Source organism: Chelonoidis abingdonii, chromosome 23 (genome assembly GCF_003597395.2).
Source record: "Chelonoidis abingdonii isolate Lonesome George chromosome 23, CheloAbing_2.0, whole genome shotgun sequence".
Classification (NCBI taxonomy): Eukaryota; Metazoa; Chordata; order Testudines; family Testudinidae; genus Chelonoidis; species Chelonoidis abingdonii.
In genome coordinates, this window is record NC_133791.1 from 14816950 (window position 1) to 14841786 (window position 24837).

The 24837-nt window shown below is 45.7% G+C and overlaps 1 protein-coding gene across 4 annotated transcripts; it reads right to left on the minus strand.

Annotated features, from left to right (window-relative positions):
- Positions 1-742: 742 nt before the first annotated feature.
- UBXN10 (UBX domain protein 10) lies at positions 743-8105 on the minus strand. 4 transcript variants are annotated; one of them, XM_032779554.2, is made up of 3 exons: positions 8013-8105; positions 6060-6272; positions 743-3934 (listed from the first exon to the last, which is right to left on the minus strand). In XM_032779554.2, exon 3 carries the CDS (start codon positions 3917-3919, stop codon positions 3032-3034), a length of 888 nt encoding a protein of 295 aa, XP_032635445.1. In that variant the 5' UTR covers positions 3920-3934; positions 6060-6272; positions 8013-8105; the 3' UTR covers positions 743-3031. The 4 variants fall into 4 exon arrangements, with proteins under 4 accessions (XP_032635445.1, XP_032635447.1, XP_032635446.1 ...); XM_032779556.2 differs by having other exon boundaries at positions 6060-6232; positions 8013-8104; XM_032779555.2 differs by having other exon boundaries at positions 6060-6237; positions 8013-8099.
- Between the last annotated feature and the right edge of the window lie 16732 nt (positions 8106-24837).

Below are 24837 nucleotides of genomic sequence, written 5' to 3' on the forward strand. Positions count from 1 at the left end.
TGTAACTGAGCTGCTGGATTTCCCAGATGCTTTCTGTGTCAAGTTATGGCAGCATCCCACCAGCCATTTATCATTAAACTATATTGGATAACGAATGAGGTCAGATTAATTCTATTCTTCCCCAATGTCTCTTTTGATGCCAGGATTTTTCCTGGCATCAGCCTTAGTGGTAACTAAGCACTGAAGGATAAAACTTGAATGAGGTAGGTGCTAAATTTAAATCTTGCATGGTCATTAAAGCACCTACTACTTTGTTCTTGGAGAGCCTCTCAAAATACTGCTGCTAGATCTTTCCAGCCAGCCATCCTGCTCATCCCCTTCTCTTCTCTTATTTTCTCCACTGGTTGTCCTTTATCAGCTCTCTGGCCGGGCCTGGCCTGGCCTTCAACTTAGCCCTCCCTGCTTACATCGTCTTCACCAATGAAATATATAGTCCCATTAATCTGAATTCCAAAACAGTTCACTACCTCCCTACAACACAGGTTAACAACTCTTTGCTGCTGGAAGACAGAAAAATCGGGTAAAGCATTTGCAGGACTGCTTGAGTGCAGTGATGTATGAGTAGAATTGTGAAAGTCTGACTCCTTTCTCTAGAAAGTTTGATTATTACTCCTGCCCAGATGTGTTATAACCAACTCATTGAACATGCTGTTAAAAGTATGAGGAAATGTGGCAGAGTGAAACCTAGTTCATGTAAACCCTTGATTTCAAATCCAAGTTGCACTCAGGAAATCTGCTGGTCTTAGCTTCACACTGAAAACAGTTTATTTAACATTGTTTAAATGTAACATCATACACACATCTCAAACAGTAAACTGACAGTACTTGAGCTGGTATTTGTTTTATAGCTTAAATGTGATTTTTTTCCACCACTTCCCTTAGCCTATTCCTGTATGTCATGTGACTAGCTGATCTGTGGGGGAAGAGATTGTGTCAATCCATAAAACCTGCAGTAGCTACTGAAACAATGCTATAGTTTCCAGTGAAGTTGCTCACTGATTTTTTCACAGCAAAGCTCTTCATCCTATATTCCCTTTATCCTAGCCAAGATGTGACTTGAATAGGTGCATTAAAGCGGAAAAGGTTTGAAAACCAGCTGGAGGAAGCAATGGCTGCGGTAACATCTTACAGTGCTTTGGTCACATTTCACAACTAAGTATTTAAAAAGGGGTATGAAGCCACCAGTTAATAGCACAGATTTATTCAAAAAGAACTGAACGCTTTGCTTATGGAGGTGGTTTGCATTCTTTAGCATTAGCGGGTTCTTCTGTGCTGTAGTGTGCTGGCCAACAACACTACACTCAGTTCTGCCACTTGAACCAGCCATCTCTCACCAACAGAACAGAGTCATACAGTTCATTCCTCCCACTGCTCTTGGCAATTTTCATAGTGAAACATTCTTTCTACCATGTTCCCAAATAGGTTTCTAATGAGGATTACAACTAAGCTCTGATACTGCTGTACCCCTGAAGGCAATTGAGAATGTTTCTAGCTTAGTGTAGTCATCTAAATGCTGCTATTGAAGTCAACAGATCAGTGTCACCACTTGCAGCATCACGTGCTAGTATTTCAGCAGCTGTCTTGTTCTATGGGGCTTAATTGCTGGCCTACAAATATTTGCTTTTGACTGAAATTCAGCACCTGTGATCACAGTAAAGCACAAATATTCGACCACCCTTTACAAATGGTTGGTTTGGCCATTACGGTGAGGCAAAAACACTGAATTTGTTTCACCTGTAATACTCAAAAGTAGACTACTATTTGGCAAGCTGTCCAGTCAGGTAGCCTGATCCATTCTCTTATTATACTGGGTGTTCAAACTCAGCTACTGCACGTGGACAGTAAGGTTTTCCACTAAAAAAAAATGTGAGGTTTTTAGCACGTGCACAGCAGCTGCATTAATACAGAAAGACAGGACCAAGCCACTCTACTTGAACAGCTTGATTTGTCTGAACTATAGAAAATAAATAGCACAATAGTTTGAGGTACAGTCTATTCGGTAAATAACAGCCCCACCAGAACTCTTCCTGTATGTATTTAGCCAAAACGCAAAAGTTAGTTGCTTAGGTTAACAGAGTTCACTTTAAAAGAACATTAAATTGCTGTAGCAAACAGTGCTAAAATTCAAAGTTACAGCAGACAATCCACCCTTAACTCTGGATTTCCTGATTTACAGGTGTGCATCACAATCTTATGCACTTGATGAAGAAAGCAAGCTTAATGAGTTTTTAAAAAAGTCCTCTTTGTATCCATACAGGAATCAGACCACCTTAACCATGACTTTCCTTTTATGAGAAGACAAAGCAGTCATACTCTTGAGGCACTGAGGTTATATGGGAATAGTTTGATTCTTGAATATACTTTACCCTTGACTTTGTACTTTTAACACCTCCCAGCAATGTATTTACTCTCACAAACTCAGTTTGAGTTACTGCTTTGAGACCATTTTCTGTGTATTGACCACAGTAGCTGTTCTTGCAGCTAATAAGCTACTTTATTATGAAGATCATTAATGTAGCTTTAAGGAATCAAAATAGGAATAAATAGTGCTGCTTGTATCTTCCCAGTTCCAGGTATTATTCTGACTCAGACTTCATTTGGGGAAGTGGTACATTCCTGGAACAGAAACAGAGAAGATGAGACAGGCCACCTACCACCAGAAGAGAAGGCATTAGAAAAGTGGGTCTTCCCAGAAGAATAGAAACTCTTTAAAAACCCATTTAGAAATACTATGAAGCCCAGAAGCTGGTGCCCACTCTTAAAGTGAATTGTGATTGTACACATGGAAAAAAGATACTCTTAATGTGGTGTGTACATACACTTTAAAATAATTAAGAAGTATTTCATCACACTATTTATATACAAGTCTACTTCAAGGGAAGTGCTTGGAAGATAGTGGGACTAAGAAGTAGACCACTGAAACAGATCAGGCTGGTTCAGTTCTTAGACCACTCATCAAAGGGAAATCCATGGCATCCAAGAGAGTTGTATGCTAAAAGGAGACACAAGTTGTGTGAGAATCATTGTACATTTAGACATCTCCATCTTGCTCTTCCTGTAGGATGCACAACACTGACTTGTGTGGGATCCCGCACTCTTGCAGGGACTTCGTGAGGTCAGGAAAGCTCCTCCTCGGCACTTCCATCGTTTCAACACTACAGCATTTGTATTTAGTTGTGTTCTTTTGTTCTGCCACAGCAAGGACTGTCTGAAGGCTATCTGTAGGCCTGAAGTGATGTTCGAATCTTTGACCAGAAGGAGACCTAACAGCAAGCAGCAGTCTTGGTTCTTTCTTCAGTGGCTCCTCCAAGTTTAAAACTGAGGATGACGAGCTTTCCTCTCTTGTTTTCCTTAACGGCTTCTTCTCAGAAATGGGAGGCTGGACTTTAGAGCATTCCCCTCTAGCCCCTTCATTCTCTGTCATTACACCAGTGGATTTTAACTCTCCGGGAAGAGATTTGGATGATTGCTCCTCCTCCTGTCTACTACTCATTTTCAGTTTGTTGGTCTGTTCGATCACTGTTTCCACAGCACTCTTCCCCAAGCCCTTCCTGCTGATGGACGGAAGCACTCTGTACTTATTTAGGGAAGAGGAGGTCCTCAAGGGCACTCGCTGGAGGAGCTCTGGGATTTCATCAGGAGACACCTGCCCTGGCTGGTAAGATGGTTTGGTAGATGATGCTCTTTGATTGCTTGCTGCTTCATAGGGAGCTGCTGGCTGAGGGGAGGATGGCACTCTGTAAGAATAGGCCTCCACACTATGGGAGTAATTCAAGCTTGATCTTGTGCGACCCTTGGCAGATTTCGGCCGGGTGACATGCATATTGATGGTGTCTGACAGCCAAATGAAAGCTTCTGCAGTGCCCAAAGTGGTGTTGCATTCAGATGGTGCTATGTTCAGAGGTGCTACTGTGGCCATTGCTTCTCAAGACACCTGTAGAGGGGGAGACAGAGGGAAGAAAAAAGTTTACAGCATTTTACTTCACTAGAGTACCCCTGTTTTTATGCTGCACTGTGTTTATCATGATAGTAGGGTATCCTGGCATGTGCTGATTCACTGTGTGCAGGGAGATTACAGAACAGCACTGTTGCTGTGGCATTTATTCCCAGATGCTGGCTTTGTAACAAATCAAGGTTCTTTGGTGTAGGGAATAGGCCCGTATGTCAGTAAAACACTATGTTCACTTATAGCGTTGTAGGAAAAACACAAGTGGGTTTCCTCTGGAAGGATCCCAAAGTGCCTTACAAGCTACGTACTCACAACACGATGCAGCCACATCTGGGATGAAGGGCTGTGGTCAGCTGCACAACAGAGGAAGGGAAATGCTGATAAAGGACACCAGAGCAGTGAAAAGTGCCGTGGGATTTTTAACAGCATGGCAGATAAAACCTTGGTGGGTTGTTTTTTTTGTTTTGTTTTTTTTCAGGTCTCATGAGAAGGGCCCCCCTGCAGCACAGTACTCCATTCACTAAGATCAGAAGGACAAATGGGTGAGTCAGTCCCGCTGGGATCAGAACCATGACTCTTGGGGAGTTCAAATATTAAAGCCAGATAACAAAAGAGAGGTTTTAAGTCTGTTTACATGGTATATCCTGTATATTGTCTGCACAGCACTATATATTCAGTGCTAAGTGTTCTTACTGTTCTTCAAGGATTTAAAGTAGGGGAAGCCGTTATTTATTTTAATAGATGGAATGGGGTGTTATTTATTATTTGTCTTGCAATAACTTCTAGAGTCACCAGCTGGGTTTGGGCCTCACTAGTGCTAGGCACCAGACAGTAACTGCTCCAAACAGCTCATTATCTAAACAGATAAGACACACTAAGGGTGGGTGAGAGGAAGTATTATTATCCTTAACCAAGATCACACAAGCCTGTAGTAGAGCCAGGAACTCTTGCGTCTCAGACCAGTGTTTTAGCCACAGTCTTTCCTCTCTAAGGGTATGTCTACACTGTACCTTTAGCCCGTGCTCCCAAGCCCCAATACCATCCATACACAAAACCATCAAGCATGTGCTTATTTTGCACTTTGACCCTATGCTTGCTTGCATGGCTGGGGGGTATGAGTTGTAGGCCAAGCAGTGCTTTAGCTCTGGCTGAAACTTGCCCATTCTGCAGTAAGGATGCGACTCGTGTAGTCCTTTATGGCCTTCTCTCCTCCTCGGAGGACAGGCAAGTTCTCCCGCAATTGACAAAACTGTGAAAGGATCCTAGAGCTTCTCAGCACAAAGAATCACGGGCTCTGCCCCCAGACACACGAGGGAGTACAGATGCAGTGGGTAGGGCTTTTCTGTGGGAATGCTCACACCCAGGCTAGACAAACCTGCATGTTCCGACCCATACCCAGGATAACTCTGCAGTGTAGCCAACTGTGCACGTGTCAGTTTGTACAAAGGTTTTAGTGAAAAACATATAACCCGTTTTTTATTCTGATGTTATTCACTTATTGAATGTGGCAAGTGAGGGTATGTGGAACAGCAGATATGAAATCATTGCTATCTCTGAGGTGTCGATTAAGCTCCCAGTGTGGACTTTTAGGTACGACTGACTGCAGTCTGGCTTTTAAAAAATTTAGAAGTCTCTTATTTAAGTCCTTTGAGCCACTATGGCTGATTCAATCCACTGAAACCTGTCGTAAGTGACCAGCCAAAAGACCTTGAAACTCATTTCCTTAATGAGTGTTACTATATAGGTCTTCTACTAAAGATGGAGTAGAATTCTACTCAGTGACTCTGATCCTCAGCTGCAACAAGACCACTTTGCTCCAATAATTCAAAGCAGCCTTAGAGCCACGGGAGGATTATCCAGTGGCTTAGAGTTAGGATAATGATGCCTGCATCACTCGCTCATTGGGTAAGGATGGTTTGGCCAAGGAAAAAGAGGCAAGTTTTCCACATGACCTGGCAATCCCTGGATGCCATAATGGTACCTTGAGACCATTGTCACACACTGGCTACCCCAAAACCAAACAAAACATTTGGAATGACCAAATGGCAGGTTTATTTGGATTTACACCCTCTGCGGGGAAAGCTGCCCCACCCCTTGCCATCTAACCCACCTTCATAATCCAACGTCTCTTCTCAAGTGCATAAACCGTCTGTTACTCCAAGGGGGATGCCAACATTCATGTTCCACCATATTCATCAAATTAACTAAAGTTGGAAAACCAGATGCTCATGGGCCTTTTGCCAGTGATGTGTTATTTAACACCTTGTTTCTCCGCCTTCCTCTCTTGTCTCAGTGAAATGGAAATGATCAGTAAATTAAACGTCTAGCAAAGACAAAGTACAGTCTCAATGTACAGGTGTGCCTTGGCATGCTTTCACTATCAAGCTGTTCTAAGGTGCAATAATCATCACTCAGCCACCTGACTAAGTGATCTATTTACTTACAACACAATAAATGTACAGGCAAGCTGACTGACCGTAATAATCTGGACACAAAATCTAAATCACCAATAATAATTTCCTAGGAGTATATTAAAAGGGTAGGAGTATTATTTGGTTTAAAGCTTCAGATAAACTCCAAGGCAGCAAAATCAATATGAAGAGCTAAAAACCATGGTCTTACACGCCTTCAAAGAAGGATTCTTGAACATGGCAAATGAGAGTTACCAGCTGTCTAGAAATATATTGACAGTGAGCAAAATTATGAATAATCCCCTAAGAAATACTCTGCGTCTTTTGAGTGCTGGACAAGCATCATTTCATTTTAAAATAAGTGCTTATTTAAAACTGTCACCCCAGTCTTTAAACAAGACAGTTTCTTCAGTTTCAAGTTGGGTTTCTCAATCAGAGGCCCATAGTAATAGAGCTGTGCACTGTATTAAGAAGATTTTAAGCTGCTGGAGACCCAAGACAGTAGTTACTGCTTTCCCAAAGGGCACAGAAAATGGAGAGGACAGAGAGTTCTTTTGAATAAATCGGTATAATTACTGAGCAAGCAATCCAGTACTCACTTGACTCAACCTTTCTTGACTTTGTGCAATTGTTGCAGCATCGAATGCTTAGTCCAGGGGAGCCCTAATTTGGTGAGGGCAGCATTGGCAACTAGCCAGGAGCCGAAGGGCTACGTGCATTTAGTATATGTTTACACAGGTAGTTAAATCAACAATAAATGCACAAATCCCCTAGACGGGTGAACAGAAGCGGCATTGTCATTTGAGTGCACTAGTACTCAAACCTGCAGCTGATCTGCTTTGTCCTCATGCTGCATTTACAAGGACAGGGCGCCCACTGGTCAGCAGTTAGGACTCCAAAGGATGCACTTTGGGTCTAGTACTAAGAGGCCTATGCTTTCAAAAGTGGCCACTAATTTTGAGGCCTTTGAGTTTTGGGTGCCTAACTTCAGTCACATTGAATGTGATTTTTTAGCCATGCTGAGCTCCCAGCCAGAGCTGCTCACCACCTCTGAAAATCCATTTTTCAGAATAATACCCCCAGCTCTTAGCTAGCACTTTCCATCAGCTGATCTCAAAGCAAAGCTCCAGATCAGTTCGGACACAACATTTTACAAAGGAGGGTCAGTGGGGAAACTGAGGGGAAGTGACTTGGCCAAGGTTACCCAGCAGGTCGGTGGTGGAGCTGGGAACAGGTCTCCCCTGACTCCCAGTCCCGGGCTCTCTCTAGCCTCCCTTAGGAGCTCAAGTTGGGGGAGGGCGAGGGAGCACTCCGAACCGGTGGCTACTTTGGGAAACGTCCCCTTCCCGTGGATCTACCCTCCAGGGTGCACCCCAGAGGCACTGCCCGCCCCGCCCTGCCCATCACCCGCTGGGGAGGGGGGGGCAGGATTTGGCGCTTGTGCTGGTGGGAAGGCCGAGAAGTGTCTGTGTCCTGAGGGTCCACCAGGGCCGGGGTGGAGAGCGGGGCGGGTCCCGGGGGTGCTCGGTCGGGCGAGGGGCGGGGGCGCAAGGGGGAGTCCCCTGGGGGGACCCCGGCATAGAGTCCCCGGGGAAGGCCCGAGCAGGGCCCGCAGGCGCACACGGGGCCGCCCGGCTGATCCGGTCTCTCACCTCCGCGCCGCTCCATCCGGCAGCCCTCGCCCAGCCCCGCTGGTAAACAGCCCCGCGTTGCCACGGCAACCGACCCCGCCCGTCACCCACTTCCGGCAGTGACCGGAACAAAGCTGACCCCTTCCGGCCCGAACCACAGAGAGCAAAAGGAAGCCTGGCTAGAGCGTCCCCCCTCCCTTCAAGGGTGTCCGCTGGATTCAGCGGGGTGGCCCCATGTCACCATGGTAACGTGCCCGTGGTGCCACAACACAGCGCAGGCCGGGGGTGGCAGGGGCTCGCCCCCTCAGGGACACGCTGCCTCCTGGCCGCCCGGGAAATCCGTCAGGCTGCTCGCTGCCAGCCCTCTGCCCTTATTGGGGGGGGGGGGTATTCCTGCTTAGGGCCCCCAGCGGGCCAGCGCTGCCTCTGTGGCCGTGGGCCAGGTGTACAGCACCTGGCGCGCGATCTAGGGTTGCCAGGCTCCGGTTTTCAGTCGGTCAAAAGGACCCTGGCGGCTCAATCAGCACCAGTGACTAGGCCCCTAAAAGCCCGGTTGGTGGCACAGTGGGGCTAAGGCAGGTTTCCTGTCTGCCCTGGCACCCCACGGCTCCCACAAGCGGCGGGCACGTCTGGCTCCTAGGCACAGAAGCAGCCACAGGGCTCTGCATGCTGCCTCTGCCCCAAGCGCCAGTTCTGCAGCGCCTATTGGCTGGGAACTGCGGCCAATGGGAGCTGTGGAGGCAGCACCTGCACGGTGCCTAGAAGCTGGACGTGTGGGCCGCTACTGGGAGCCGCCTGACGTAAGGGTTGCCTGGACCTGCACACCGAACTCCTTCCTGTGCCTCAACTCCTTGCCCCAGCCTTGAGCCCCCTTCCACACCCCAACCCCCTGCCCTAGCCCTGAGCCCCCCCACACCCCAACTCCATCCCAGAGCCTGCACCCCAATCCCTTGCCTCAGCCCTGAGTCCCCTCCTGTAACCCAAACATCTCATCCCTAGCCCCACCCCAGAGCCCATACCCCCCAGATGGAGCCCTCACCCCCTCCTGCACTGCACCCCCCTGTCTCAACCCAGAGCCCCCTCCTGCACCCTGAACCCCTCATTTCTGGCCCATATCCCCCAGATAGAGCCCTTACCCCCTCCTGCACTCCAGCCCCCTGCCCCAGCCCAGTGAAAGAGAAAGGGTGGGGCAGAGCAAGTGATGGAGGGGTGGAGTGGGCAGGGCCTCAGGGAATGGGTGAGGCCTGGGGGTGGGGTAAGGGTGTTATTATCTGGTAACTGTTTCCCCTCCATCCTTATTTGGGTTGCAGATGGGTATGGTTTGAGAAGGAGGTTGTGGGAACTGGAATTGAAACAAAGTGTTCTTTGGGGATCTGTTGCTCCCTCTAGAGCAGTGGTCTCCAACCTTTTTGAATTTAAGGGCAACCCAGGATCTACCCCACCCCTTCCCCAAAGTCCTTCCCTGCTCACTCAGTCCCTCCCCCTCCGTTGCTCGTTCTCCCCCACACTCACTCACTTTCACTGGGCTGAGGCAGAGGCTTGGGGTGCAAGAGGGGATGCAGGCTCTGGGCTGGGGCCAAGGGGTTCTCAGTGTGGGAGGAGGCTCTGGGCTGAGCCTGGGGCAGGGGTTGGAGTAGAGGGGGGTTGGGGTGCTGGCTCTGGGAAGGGGCTCAGGATTGGAGTGTGGCCTCCCGCCGAGCAGCACACGAAGATCCCTCCTCGTGGGGGTGTGCTGGCCGCTTCTGGGAGCAGCATGGGGCCGCAGCAGGCAGGGATCCTTCCTTAGCAGCAGCCCTGCTACATCCCCAGAGATCACGATCGACTGGTAGAGTCCCCAGGATCGACTAGTCCATCGCGATTGACGGTTTGGTGAGCACTGCTCTACTGGAAACAGGAGGGCTTTGGCTGGATTAAAGTTGTGCGGGGTTTATGCACCTGGTTTTGACCCATTCTGTTGGCTACCCTGATGCTAGAATATATAAATAAATGCTTACCCGACAGATCTCACACTACGCAGGCAGGAGTAAAATTATTTGGAGCAACAAAACAGATCTACTATGCTAGGCGTCATGTGAGAATGATGGGTTTGTTCCATCATTGGAGTGCTGCATCACAACTCAGTGATGTTGTTAATGCATCTTCACCACGTTGGACTTTGATGTGTGGTTTGTTGTGATGGCACCAGCTCTGTTCTCAGTTTTGGGAGAGCAGCGGGATTGTCTTTCAGAACCTGCTGCTTTTTAAAATATGCAGTGCAAAGAAGGATATGTCACTTAAAAAAAATAGATGTTTCTGCTCTGCAATAGGATTCTGTTTAAAGTTCACAGATTTGCACAATGGCCAGGGTTGAAAATGTAGTGCCAGCTATGCAGAGGGTAAAAAGGTCTGAAAAATCAATCACCAAAAAGTAAGAAGGGAAGGAGAGACCAAAGAGAAACCTAGAGGAAAAGAAGAACTAAATAAGGAACCAGTTTCTAAAGAAGATGGATAGAGAAATCCAGGAAATCAGATGTGGGAAGATAAACAAATCAGGAACGCACATGTCTGTATCAGAGTTATTGGCTGGATTCTCCATTGCCTTTTAACTTGTGTTATTATTGACACCAGGAAAAGGGAGTGTGAGATACTTCAGAACCAGGATGGGAGCATTTTACAGTCAGTTTAAAGCAACTCTTGCCACAAGTTGCAAGGCAGTGGGGAATTGGGACCACTAACAAAGCTTCGCCCCTGAAAGCACAAGTCACCACCACAAAACAACCAAAAGTAAGCACAGATCTAAAGAAAATAATGCACAAGAACAACTAAGGAAAAGAAATAGCATTTGATCTAGACCATAATGTTGGTGTGGCTTTTGCTATTGCAAAAGAATTGTCAGGGGTCCAAAGTAAAAGGATCTTCTAACACTGAAAAAATACATTTTTTTAAGTTTATCATCAGGATTGGCATAATACATATTGATTTTGCTCTGAGGCTTTATAACGTCTCTAAATGTCCTGAATTATTTTTAAGTCTTAAGTTTGGACTTCCATAAAAGAACAGCCCTTTTTAGAATTGTGGAAGCCTCATTCTTTGTATTTGAATGTAATATATAGCCAAGTTCTCCTATGTTAAATATTGTGCCAGGACCGCAGCTAATGTAAATTGTCATAGCTCCATTGAAGCAAAAGCTGCTATGCTGACTTGTACTACCTGAGGATCTGGCCCATTAACTTTGAAATCTGAGCTGAGATTTAAAAATCTCTAGCTATGAAAGTAATATGTAGAGTAGTAACAAGGTAATATTAAATTCAGAATGCTTATCTCAGACTTTAGTGAAAAAGTTAAATTTGTTTTAAAAAAATTGTTTTAAGTGACTATTTATATAGATCACTCCCTCCTTAACCATGATAATAGAACAGATCAAGGATACTCCGGGGTAAAAAGAAATAAAATATTCAAACAAACAAATGAGGAACACAGCAGTGTAAAGACAAATGGTAGTGTTTTGGCTTCAGTTATGGAGTCGTATGTTTTGCTATCAAGAATTAACACACAATGGGCCAAACTGAAGTCAGTAAAGTTTTACAGCAGGGTTGAATTTGGCCATCTGTTACTTTCTTGTTCATCTACAAAGATTTCACATTAAAGAGCGAGTTTATTTTATGAGACCATGATCTGCTGTGGCTTGCTATGAGTAACCCTTATTCCTTGTATCCTGTGCAGAAAGAATAGAACCCCTCGGCATTACCACAATGCTACTGTTTGGCTTTCCAATACGACAAGGAAAATGTTTTCAATCCCAAATGAAATCTTTTCATTTACATTAAAAACAATTGAAAACACATGTGTATTCATCTGGGGCCCAAACCTGAAGTTCTCGCTCAGGACCAGGTTCTCAGCTCCATTTACACCAGCTCAGAATATGGTGTTCAGTTTTCACTCAGTTTCTGGGGAGGATTTACTAAGATAAACTCCCACTGAAGTCAATGAGAGTTTTACCTGAGCAAGGTCTGTGTAAATATCAAAGAGTTAGTTCTGCCACTCTTAGTTATCTTGAATAATCTCTTATTTACACAAGTAGCCCCCTGGACTTCATTGGGACCGTCCACAGTGTAAGGCAGGGCTTTGGAGCTGAGCTCCAGCTCCACTCCAGCTCCAGGCAAAAACCTGCTGCTCCGCGCTCCAGCTCCAGGCTCTGCTCCAAAGCCCTGTAAGCTATTACCTGATGCAGAGAAGAGTATCAGAATAAGGACCTCAGGGTTAGGGCTTAATTCTCCTTTCATTCATACCAGTTTTACACTGGTGTAATTATATTGAGTTTGATTAGTTATACTTGACTTACACCTGTGTCACTGAAAAGAATCAAGCTCACCCCTTTTACAAAAAAACCTTTTAAAAACTGCAGCAACCTTCAGTTTTGAGACCTGGAGGTACTTGTCTGTGTCTCTTTAACCTTCTTCGTGTCTGATAATACAGTCAGCAGGCTGTTTGATCAGCTAGCTTTGTTTTGCATCCTCCACTTGTTCTGTAAGGGTGAGTATGACTGTGCGGTGTATGTTTTTAAGGTGGTGTCTTTTTACCGTTGCTCAGGCTATACAAATGATACCTGACTCAATACATTTTACAGCTGCGCTGCAGAAAGAAGCATCTGTTCAATATTATTGACATTTTGATATCTGTGCAGTTTCTTTTTTCTTTGTAAATGTTTCATGTTAACCAAATGCTTTATCCATAAACAAACATACATCTCTGAATTAAAAGATGACCGGCTTTCCTAATAAGGAGCAACAAATAGGTAGAGAAGAGAAACACAGATAAACTGGGACATCTGCACAACCAGTGTGAGAAGATCAAAGTGTATTGGCACACGAACATAAATGAGGAAATATTGCTTAGCAACAAACAGATTACAATAATGTGTCAGATACAGGGCCGGCTTTAGGCCAATTCCACCAATTCCCCCGAATCAGGCCCTGCGCCTAAGAAGGCCCCGCACCCAGTGAGAATCCCTTCCCTGGCTAGAGGCGCCTTTTTAATTTTTACTAACCTGGCGGCGCTTCGGGTCTCCAGTGGCACTTTGGCAGCGGGTCCTTCGCTTGCTCTGGGTCTTCGGCGGCACTTCGGCGGCGAGTCCTTCAGTGCCGCCAAAGACCTGGAGCGAGTGAAGGACCCACTGCCGAAGTGCCACCGAAGACTCAGAGCACCGCCCGGTGAATACAAGCCCCACTTGTTTTTCTACAGGTGTTTTTTGTTGTTGTTTTGGTTTGGATTTTTTTTTAGTCATCCCTGCCAGGGCCCCGTCAAAACTGTTCGAATTGGGCCCCACACTTCCTAAAGCCGGCCCTGGTCAGATCAAAGCATCTCAGAATGCTTGTCATATTCAAATTTACTGATCTTCCTTGAGCAGGCATCTTCACTTTGACATGTCTGGCACGCAGATGTTTAAGTTTAACACCACTGCCTGCTTGCTGTGTTGAAAGGATCTTTTATCAGTTGTCAATGCAATAATAAACTGCCCCAAATATTATTTAAACTCTGAGCTAATGGTTCAGCACAGATACACCATTGAAGAGAAGGTTCGATTTTGTTTGCTCTGTTTTCAGGTCCATCACAGAGATGAATAGCCTGTTGATATTTGTTGTGTTCGTTGCCTGCTGTGAATATAAGAAAGTCTTTCAAACTGCAACATACAATGAGGTCATTTAGGAGCTCCCCAGATAACTGTAGTCCCTGTGCTTCACCTTACAAAATTCATATCAGGTTTTCTTTTTAAGGTGAACTTATCATTCTTCTTCTTAATACTTAGTGTTATAGTCTTCTCTACACCTTGGGAAGTAGGTGGTGTTATTGCCATTTTTATGGATGAGGATACCAAGGCAAAGGTTAAGGCTTGATTTAAACAACTGCTGAACACCCATAGCTCCTTTTAAATTCCGTGGGAGCTGTGGGTGCGTAACCCTTCTTAAAATCTGGCCCCATATGACTTTTCCAAGGTCGCTGGCGGTTTCAGTGTCTGAATTCCTGGGTCTCTTTCCAGTGCACAGATCTCTGGGTTATGCCTTTCTTGAAGGGCTACAAAGCTTTTGCTAAAAGTTTTGTGAAGAACCAAAAGATTAGTACAGTTAATTTTAAAGGGAAAGCAGTAAATTCCATTTCACTGCTGAGTCCTATGTTTAGGGTTCTGTGTTTTCACTACAACAGTTGCTAATACCACAAGCACTTAATCCAGAGCAAGGAGCTGTTATTTTGTGTGCCATCAGCATCTACAACACCAGTGCCAATGTAGAATCATGAACGCAGATCCTAGCAGGTGAGTAAAGAGGAAACTGATTTACAAAGATTCCGTTTGAGCTTGTGTTTGTTGGTAACTTCCCAGACTACACATACATTTTGCTATTGCTCTGGGATTTTAAACTATTTTTGTTAAGCTTTGCAATTTACCTATATCTTTTCTGCTTAATCATTTTAAACGTTGGTCCTAGTCCTATAAAGGGGACATTTCTTTCCCTTCCAGTGAATTTAATGTTTCGCTTTGTTCTTTTGCAGATGTCAGCATGGCACATGGGAGTGCTTTGGAGTTTTAACAAAATGATTAAAGCTGCTACTGGGAAATGTGCCATGTTTTCCTATTACAGATGTTACTGTAGATTAGGTGGAAAGGAAACTGCACTAGATGTTACTAAAAGAAGCAGCATAATTCTGTCTAGCTACAGAAAACACTTTTCAGGGCAAGAGCCAGCTACTATCTGTCTGGGGTCGGGAAGAAATTTCCTTATGGGCAGGTTATTTTGTAATTGTCCTTTATGGGTTTTTTGTACCTTCCTCTGAAATATCTGGTACTGGTCACTGTCTGAAGCCTCTATTCTTCACAATCACATTCAAGGGCACAAGCTTAACTCTGACTTTAGCAAATTTAAGATACTCTACTGGGAAGCGTGCTGTCACTTTAAAAGCCTACCCAAAAAGATGGGAGGTAAGAGGGTAAAGTGTCTAACTTTACCTGAGGGACTGGATGTGTGCATCATGGGTACTTGTATGCCGGCACTGAAAGAAGGCTTATTGTGCAGACAACAAGTATATAAATGTATTTGGGTATAGTGGGGTTTGGGTGGTAAGGCATGTGAGTCGTGGTTGTCTTGGGCATTAATTTTGCTTTACCTAATGGTGGCCTTTTCCCTATAAGGCTTACTTAACTTTTTACTCCAGTTTAGGGTTGAGTTAGGGGGAGAAGGTGTGAGATGACAAGAGTAAAATACCCCAATTCTCATATATAATGCAATGTAGAGAAAAATTTGAAACTTTGTGACACAGGCCTGATTTTTGTATGTTTCTCCCTCAAGGTGCTGTTATATCCCTGACTGCTGTTAAGGCAAACAAAGAGAAAAGAACTTTAAGCCTGTACTGACGAAATAGAAGTTCAGCGTCAGCAATGGAAAAATCAACAGCAGTGAGTACTTTTCTGCTGCATAGACAAATTGCATTGCAGTTTCTTTGTTGCCCTGAAGTCTGTCTGCATTTTATCTTTGTATTAATGTTAGAAGGGGCCTGGAAAAGCTAAAAGAATGAAAATTGTTCGAAGGGCTGGGCTAATGTAGCTACTTACAGTATGTGACCAAGAGTAGAAAGAAAAGTCAGCGGTCTGTGGTGATGCTACTACAAAAACATCCTAGCATGCAGTAATGCCAGAGGGTCAATTCTTTGCCCCAGCACTGTGCAGTAAGATCAGGAATATAAATTCCATCCCAAGTTTAAGATAATATCTCTCTCTTGTTAACTTGTATTTGGCCATATTACCTGGTGCAGAGAAGGGTATCAGAATAAGGACCTCAGGGTTAGGGCTTAATTCTCCTTTCATTCATAGCAGTTTTACACTGGTGTAATTATACTGAGTTTGGTTAGATTATTCTTGTCTTACACCTGTGTCACTGAAAAGAATCAGGCTCGACCCTTTTTAAAAAAAACCTTTTAAAAACTGCAGCACATCTTCAGTTTTGAGACCTGGAGGTACTTGTCTGTGTCTCTTTAACCTTCTTCGTGTCTGATAATACAGTCAGCGGGTTGTTTAATCAGCTAGCTTTGTTTTGCATCCTCCACTGGTTCTGTAAGGGTGGGTATGACTATGCGGTGTATGTTTTTAAGGTGGTGTCTTTTTACCGTTGCTCAGGCTATGCAAATGATACCTGACTCAATACATTTTACTGCTGTTGTTTTCAGTACTGTTTGTACAAATACTTTGTAAGAATTTCTCCTCTCAGCATTCAGCACCGTCTCCACCCACTAATTAAATCAGCACATTAAAGCAGGTACAGAAGTGTGCTTGTTAAACTTTTCTAGCATGTAACCTACTGAATAGTCCATTGTTTTTCTTTTAATCTTTCTAAGAATTCACACCTCCAAGTGATCAAACATTTATAGCTATCTTTTCTGTGGCTCATACACAAGGCCTTCAGTTGAAACCCCACCTGCTGTGCTGAGTGGCAAGCAAGAAATTTTCCCCTGCGGTGTCTGCCTAAGTAACTAGCACAGGTAGAGATAAGGAATGTACACAGTAGGGTGACCAGATGTCCCGATTTTATAGGGACAGTCCCGATATTTGGGGCTTTGTCTTGTATACGTGCTAATTATCCCCCGCCCCCATCCCGGTTTTTCACACTTGCTGTCTGGTCACTCTAGTACACAGTGAAACAGCAACGTAAAAACCTTCAGCACGTCAACTATGCTGCATATGATGGAGGTTGACACTGTCAAATCTTGTAGTGTAGCTACAAATCAAACTAATTGTGCAAAGACTCCACTTCAACCCCACTTCTGTTCGCTCTGTGAATATAAGACTAGTCTGTGGGCTCATTCTCCTGTCACATTGGTGCAAACCCACAATGAGGTCAAAATCGATTCCTGTGTTGGTGGATGGCTTTATGCACTGTTAGACTCCACAAGGAGACCTGTATGTTATTTGGGGCCCCTTGTACTCCTCTTGCCTGAGGGTCAAGATCCGCTGGGATGCTTGAGCTGAGGGCAGGGCCGGCTTTAGGAAGTGTGGGGCCCAATTCAAACAGTTTTGATGGCGCCCCGGCAGGGATGACTTAAAAAAAAAAAAAAAACATATAAAACACGTGGGGCTTGTACTCAGCAGGCGGTGCTCCGAGTCTTCGGCGGCACTTCGGCAGCGGGTCCTTCACTCACTGCAAGTCTTCGGCGGCACTAAAGGACCCACTGCTGAAGTGCCGCTGAAGACTCGGAGCGCCGCCAGGTGAGTAAAAATTAAAATGGCACCTCTAGCTGGGGAAAGGATTCTCACTGGGCGCAGGGCCCGATTCGGGGGAATTGGTGGAATAGGCCTAAACCCAGCCCTGGCTGAGGGGGCATAGATTTGCATGTCAGGAGGCTGGCAGTACGGTGTTCATGGTGACTCTGGAACTCAGCCACCTATCCACCCACCCCCATGCAGCAGAGTCTATGTTTGATGACCTTTCAGGCACTTTGCAAAGATCAGCTGTTTCCCCGGGCATTTCCTCAGGGTGTTGCTTGAGTGGGGAAGGCATTTTTCCTTCTCAGTGGAAGTGGGAGGAAAGGTTGTCAATTACCAGTGAGTCGGTGATACTGACCATTGATGTGTGCTTACATTGTTTTATTCAACGTGCCAAGAAATGCTGTCCTCCAGTGAATGCCCTCTGAGCCCCTACGGGCGCTACTGGCTCTGCACACCCCACAGGGGACCCCTGTGTGAGGGGTGTTTGGGCTGGGTGACATTCAAGGTGGGAGGGGAAATAGGACATGGGATTCTCATACCCTAGTGATTCTGGCTCATAGGGACCATTGCCACTGGGGTTTACCTTAGTACGAGGGGTCAAACTGGCCCCAGCAGCCCTGAAGTTGGCAAGGCACAGGGCACGTCCCCTTCAGCCCTGTCTCAGCCCTTGTACCAGCACATGGATTAGCTTTGGCCAAGCAGAGGGGCACACACTGAAATCCAAAACATACATAAATTATCCATAAAATAGTACAGGGAAGATAATGAAGACACAGAAAAGGGAATAAGGGTGATAAGGACTCTCTGAACATATAATTTGGAGGCAAAAACTTGTATTAATTAGAAAAGAGATTAGTGATTATACTTAGTACTCCTGATCTAAAGATCTCAAATTCCTTTCCAAACATTAACTAATTCAATGTCATGGCAGCTCTTCCCCCTCCATCCACTACAGAAGTGTGTATGTAGCTAACACTAATACATGTTCGTTAATACAGCTGGATTTATCGAAGCACAGACTTGACAGCCAAGTGACTTGGCCGAGGTCACAGAGTAAGTCAGTGGCAGAACCAGGGCTCAGATTCTCCATTGCCCTGAGCCTCGTGCAGTCATTGCATTTACTCTGCCCTGGTGTGAACGAGGGTTCAAGGTGCAGGGTATTGGAGGATCAGACCCCAGGAGTCCTGACCCAATAACTCCTACAGTTAAAAAAGCTTTTACAATTCAGAGAGGCATTGCAAAGGAAAGAATTAGAGCGGGAGTGGATGCAGCACATCTTCCCTTGAATAACAGTCCTAAGCACAAGAGGCCAAGCACTGCACATAGGGGGCAGTCAGGGAGTGGAGGAGAAATACCTTTACATGGGTTGTAAATGATGTGTGCAATAGACTAGCAAAGGCAGCAGTGGGCTGTAGATGGGAATGTATTCAAAAAGGAGCAAGACAAACGCTACTTAGTAAAGTGACACCATACGTGATGGTTCCAACTCTATATGACAGAGAGCTACCTAGCTAAGAGTAGATCAGAACGTCTGCCTTCCATCTGCAAATAGTACTGTGTTGTGCCAATAATCCACTAAATGTCAGATTTGCTCCACACTTACCGATCTCAATTAACAGAACCTGCTGCCCCCTCATACAAGGCTGTAGGTGTTTTCCATTCACAGTTCCAGGCAATTCACTGTGTGATATGCTTGTGGTCAGAGAGGAACAAATTAAGAAACACAGTAAAAGAACTAAAAAAGAGCCACAGTGGCTTAACAACCATGTAAAAGAAGTAGTGAGAGATAAGAAGACTTCCTTTAAAAAGTGGAAGTCAAATCCTAGTGAGGCAAATAGAAAGGAGCATAAACAGTGCCAAATTAAGTGCAAGATTGTAATAAGAAAAGCCAAAGAGGAGTTTGAAGAACGGCTAGCCAAAAACTCCAAAAGTAATAACAAAATGTTTTTTAAGTACATCAGAAACAGGAAGCCTGCTGAACAACCAGTGGGGCCCCTTGATGATTGAGATACGAAAGGAGCGCTTAAAGATGATAAAGTCATTGCAGAGAAACTAAATGGATTCTTTGCTTCAGTCTTCACTGCTGACGATCTTAGGGAGATTCCCAAACCAGAGCTGGCTTTTGTAGGTGACAAATCTGAGGAACTGTCACAGATTGAGGTGTCACTAGAGGAGGTTTTGGAATTAATTGATAAACTCAACATTAACATGTCACCGGGACTAGATGGCATTCACCCAAGAGTTCTGAAAGAACTCACATGTGAAGTTGCGGAACTATTAACCAAGATTTGTAACCTGTCCTTTAAATCGGCTTCAGTACCCAATGACTGGAAGTTAACTAATGTAACGCCAATATTTAAAAAGGGCTCTAGAGGTGATCCCGGCAATTGCAGACCAGTAAGTCTAACGTCGGTACCCGGCAAATTAGTCGAAACAATAGTTAAGAATAAAATTGTCAGACACATAGAAAAACATAAACTGTTGAACAATAGTCAACATGATTTCTGTAAAGGGAAATCGTGTCTTACTAATTTATTAGAGTTCTTTGAAGGGGTCAACAAACATGTGGATAGGGGGGATCCAGTGGACATAGTATACTTAGATTTCCAGAAAGCCTTTGACAAGCTCCCTCACCAAAGGCTGTTACATAAATTAAGCTGTCATGGGATAAAAGGGAAGGTCCTTTCATGGATTGAGAACTGGGGTTAAAAGACAGGGAACAAAGGGTAGGAATTAATGGTAAATTCTCAGAATGGAGAGGGGTAACTAGTGGTGTTCCCCAAGGGTCAGTCCTAGGACCAATCCTATTGGCAAATTTATTCATAAATGATCTGGAGAAAGGTAAACAGTGAGGTGGCAAAGTTTGCAGATGATACTAAACTGCTCAAGATAGTTAAGACCAAAGCAGACTGTGAAGAACTTCAAAAAGATCTCACAAAAAACTAATGATTGGCAACAAAATGGCAAATGAAATTTAATGTGGATAAATGTAAGTAATGCACATTGGAAAAATAACCCCAACTATACATACAATATGATGGGGGCTAATTTAGCTACAACGAGTCAGGAAAAAGATCTTGGCGTTCATCGTGGCCCATATAGTTCTCTGAAGATGTCCACGCAGTGTGCAGAGGCGGTCAAAAAAGCAAACAGGATGTTAGGAATCATTAAAAAGGGGATAGAGAATAAGACTGAGAATATCTTATTGCCCTTATATAAATCCATGGTATGCCCACATCTCGAATACTGTGTACAGATGTGGTCTCCTCACCTCAAAAAAGATATTCTACTGGGCACTAGAAAAGGTTCAGAAAAGGGCAACTAAAATGATTAGGGGTTTGGAGAGGGTCCCATATGAGGAAGTAATTAAAGAGGCTAGGCCTCTTCAGCTTGGAAAAGAGGAGACTAAGGGGGGATATGAAGAGGTATATAAAATCATGAGTGATGTGGAGAAAGTGGATAAGGAAAAGTTATTCTTATTCCATAATACAAGAACTAGGGGCACCAAATGAAATTAATAGGCATCAGGTTTAAAACAAATAAAAGGAAGTTCTTCCTCACGCAGTGCACAGTCAACTTGTGGAACTCCTTACCTGAGGAGGTTGCGAAGGCTAGGACTATAACAGTGTTTAAAAGAGAACTGGATAAATTCATGGAAGTTAAGTCCATAAATGGCTATTAGCCACGATGGGTAAGGAATGGTGTCCCTAGCCTCTGTCTGTTTGTCAGAGGATGGGGATGGATGGCAGGAGAGAGATCACTTGATCACTGCCTGTTAGGTTCGCTTTTTCTGGGGCACCTGGCATTGGCCACTGTCGGTAGACAAATACTGGGCTAGATGGACCTTTGGTCTGACCCGGTACGGCCGTTCTTATGTTCTTATGAACAGTTACAAATTCCTAGGTTACCAGGGCAGGATCTGCCAGGGACTGGAGCTCCTTCTAACTGAGATGCCTTTGTGGCCCTCTAGATGTCCATCACGAGGTACATTTGGGGCTGCTGAGATAAGGAAGCATTCCCTATCCCTAGGGCTCAACTCTCTGTGGGGACATTTGCCAGCCTGTAGCTGGAAACCCGGTACTGATCACAAAATTGTACATTAACAAAGATAATGGCAATATTGGAAAAGTCTCTAAAGGGCATTATCTGTCTGTCCCCTCTAGGCAGTGACCAGAGCCAGTGCAGAAGAGTGGCCTGTTTATGCCACAGGAGCACAGCCCTCTGCTTCCAGAGGATCCTGGTTATTTATAGTAAGTCCTACCAGTTCTATTCAAACAGGCAATGCAAAGGAAGCAAAGCCAGCTGTTAAGCAGGGCTGCCCCGCCCTTAGGGGTTGCAGTTGTTGATTGACTGTGCTCATTTTTAAGGGAGAAATCATACAAGAAATCCCTGATGCAGAACCCTGAGCCTTTGGAGCCATCCACTCAGCTGTGTTCTAAAGCCTTATCCAGGGACCATGTATCAATATTCAGAGGGTGAGGGTAGCACATCCATTAGCATGAGATCATAGGTGTGTGTACAAGGATGATCACTTTGTTAGCAGTCCTCTAGACCAGTGGTTCTCAAGCTAGGACCACTGCTTGTTCAGGGAAAGCCCCTGGTGGGCTGGGCCGCTTTGTTTACCTGCTAAGTCCTCAGGTTTGGCCGATCCCAGCTCCCACTGGCCGCTGTTCACTACTCCAGGCCAATGGGAGCTGCAGGAAGCAGCATGGGCTGAGGGATGTGCTGGCCGCCCTTCCTTACAGATGCGAGCTGAGGCACAGAAAGACTAAGGGGCAGATTTTTAATGGTACTTGGGCACCTCACTCCTATTGAAATCAATGGGAGTTAGAAATCTAAACACTCAGCCCTAAGTGACGTGCAAAGTTGCACGGGAGGCTTGTGGCAGAGCTGGGAATTGAATCAAGGGTTTGAGCTAGGGTCCTAACCAGTGGATGGATTAGTCTTCCTCTCCTCCAGCACAGATCCCTCACTTTAGTTACCAGTCCCTGCATTTCTCAAAACCCACATTATAAAACCTGCAGGCCCCACAGTCCCGCTGCTTACAAGTTATTCTTTGCGGAGCCAGGCAGCTGGAGGGCACAGTCGCTTATAACTGTTCAAAAATTACAAAGTTTAATTATTACAAGAAAATAGAGTGCAATGAGTGTACATAATGTATTATTATCAGTTATGCCGATCACTGCAGTGATAGGGACCAACCGAGAATGAGTCCACAAACTTCCAGTGATTTTCATTGACATTAATGGAAGTTAGGAGCCTACATACCATTTATATAGGCTTTACAATCTAAATAAACAAAGTAGATACAGGGCAGGTGTGATGGGGCATCTGCCCCACATTGGCAAATAAAGGGTTAACATGGCGTCTGAGGGCCCAACTAGCCTATTCAGTGACACCTGGAAGAGAAACAGCTAATTAAGGATTAGACTCAACTGGGGAGAACCAGACTGGGTGGGCCTGTAAGGGAAGGCCTGCAGGGCCAATGGGTGAGACTGCAGTAGGGAGCTTATACCCTGTGACAGGCCCTGAAAGGAGAAGGGGTCTAGGCAGCTGCCAGAGAAGCTAGGAGTCACTTGGAGAAGGTTTCTTAGCACAAGTATCAGAGGGGTAGCCGTGTTAGTCTGGATCTGTAAAAGCAGCAAAGAATCCTGTGGCATCTTATAGACTAACAGACGTTTTGGAGCATGAGCTTTCATGGGTCACATGCATCTGACAAAGTGGGTATTCACCCACAAAAGCTCATGCTCCAAAATGTCTGTTAGTCTATAAGGTGCCACAGGGTTCTTTGCTGCTTTCTTAGCACAGACAAGCTGCGTGGAGAGCTGAAACTGCAGGGAGAAAAGGCTGGTGAGTACAGCTCCATGACAGACACCTGCAAGCATGTAAAGGTGGGAAGTAGTCCAGGGAGCCAGTGAGGGTTGATAAGAAATAGACCCTAGCTGCTTCTCAGAAGATCCTGGATAGGAACCCCCAGGAAAACATTCTCCTACACTCTCCCGCCCCCCGTGGGAGAGCTGACGTAAGCTATGGGAAAGGCCACAAGGACCAGTGAGCCCAGACGGGGCTGAAGGCCTGCTAAGTGGTCACTGTGTCTCTGGGTTTTTGTTTGAACTTCTTTTAGTTAAGGGGCCTGTGCTGAAAGGTGACTGGCTGGAGGACTGGAACATGGAAGATACTGACTGGAGTAGAACTGAACCAGCAATCAGTAGGGAGTGCTAGAACCAAAGATCTGGCCATGCCCTCACCTGACACCAGGAGGTGCTGTGTCAGTGACTGGCAGTGGATTACAGCAGGGAAGCCATGTCATGTTAGCTCCAGGGTGGTCAGGGTTTTTTTGGTTTTCCTTTGTGGGGGGAGGTGGGCTTTTGTTGGGAGGGGATTGTTAACTGGAAAGTTAAGAGCCAGGAGAGTAGAGCGAAGCAGGGGAGAAAAGGGAGGTGAGAGAGGTCTGAGGGTAGGTGTGGAGTGAGGCTGAGGTGAAGAGACTGGGATGGGGGTGGGAGGAGGTTCGTGTAAACAGCCAATTGTGCACGGCAGAGAAAATCCGTTAAAAACTGAAGAATGTGTTTTCTGTATCTGCAAGTCCCTGCATGACCTGCTTTCTGCAGCTGTTCTGCTGCCTTGTGTACTCATCCCAAACTCAAGACACTAATCTTTATTCCATGCTGTCACAGATTCACAGATCGTGCTCACTCTTGGCCCTGTGCGGTCCGTGCGGGCGGGGGGTGCCCCTTTCAATGAGACAGCCCTTCTCGGGGGTCTACTCTCTCTTAGGGATTAGGCCCCTCCGCCTCCTGGAGCCTCACCTCTCTGAGCCTTAGCACATCTGTCTCTTGCCGTGGGTCCCCTTAGGGAGTCCACTCGTTCTGGACCCCCGGGGCCTCCACTCCCCGAAAGAGATGATGTAACCCTGTTCTCTAGACTGGAGTGACTCTCAGCCAGCGTAAAACAGAGTTTATTGAGCATTGAACACAGCACAGGAAACTCTCAGGCCCAGCCTCCCTCAGCACAGCACATTCCAGTCTCCCCTGCCTCCAGGTGGGCTCTGCCTGCTCTCTCTCTCCAGCCCAGAGCCCTCCTTGCTTCCCAGCTGGGCATCTGATATCACCGGCCGCAAGCCCCGCCTCAGTCCATTGTCTTTGCTCCAGGTAAACAGGGTCGCCGGGGCCTACTCTCCCCTCTTCTGTCCTCTGGCCCTCTCTGGTTGGAACCGGCTGGTTAGGTCACCAGGGTCCTCTCTTCACAGCCCATTGTCCTCCCACTGGCGACGGCTGTGGCTCATGAGCTGGGCCTCTGGGTCACCAGGTCGCCGGGTCACCAGTTGCTGAGGTATCTGTCCTCGGGGCCATTGGCTGGGGTCCCAAGTTCCCTCTCTTGTCCTCTGTAACAACAAACTCCCTCTCCCTTCACCTCATTAAACCAGTAACACCCAGGGAAACTGAGTCTCATCCCCTCTGCATGCAAACCATTGGAAAAACATGGAAAAAACAAGAAAATCTCCCTCTTTGTCACACACGCTATCAGTACCTTATGACAGCAGGATAAGGTCAAAATCCACCTTCCATTCTAGCATCCCTCTACCTCATTTTTCAGTTGCTCAGAACTTCCTCAAAT

Coding starts and splice junctions, on each gene's coding strand:
- UBXN10 (XM_032779557.2), bottom strand. CDS start 3,919: ATGGCCACAGTAGCACCTCTGAACATAGCACCATCTGAATGCAACACC.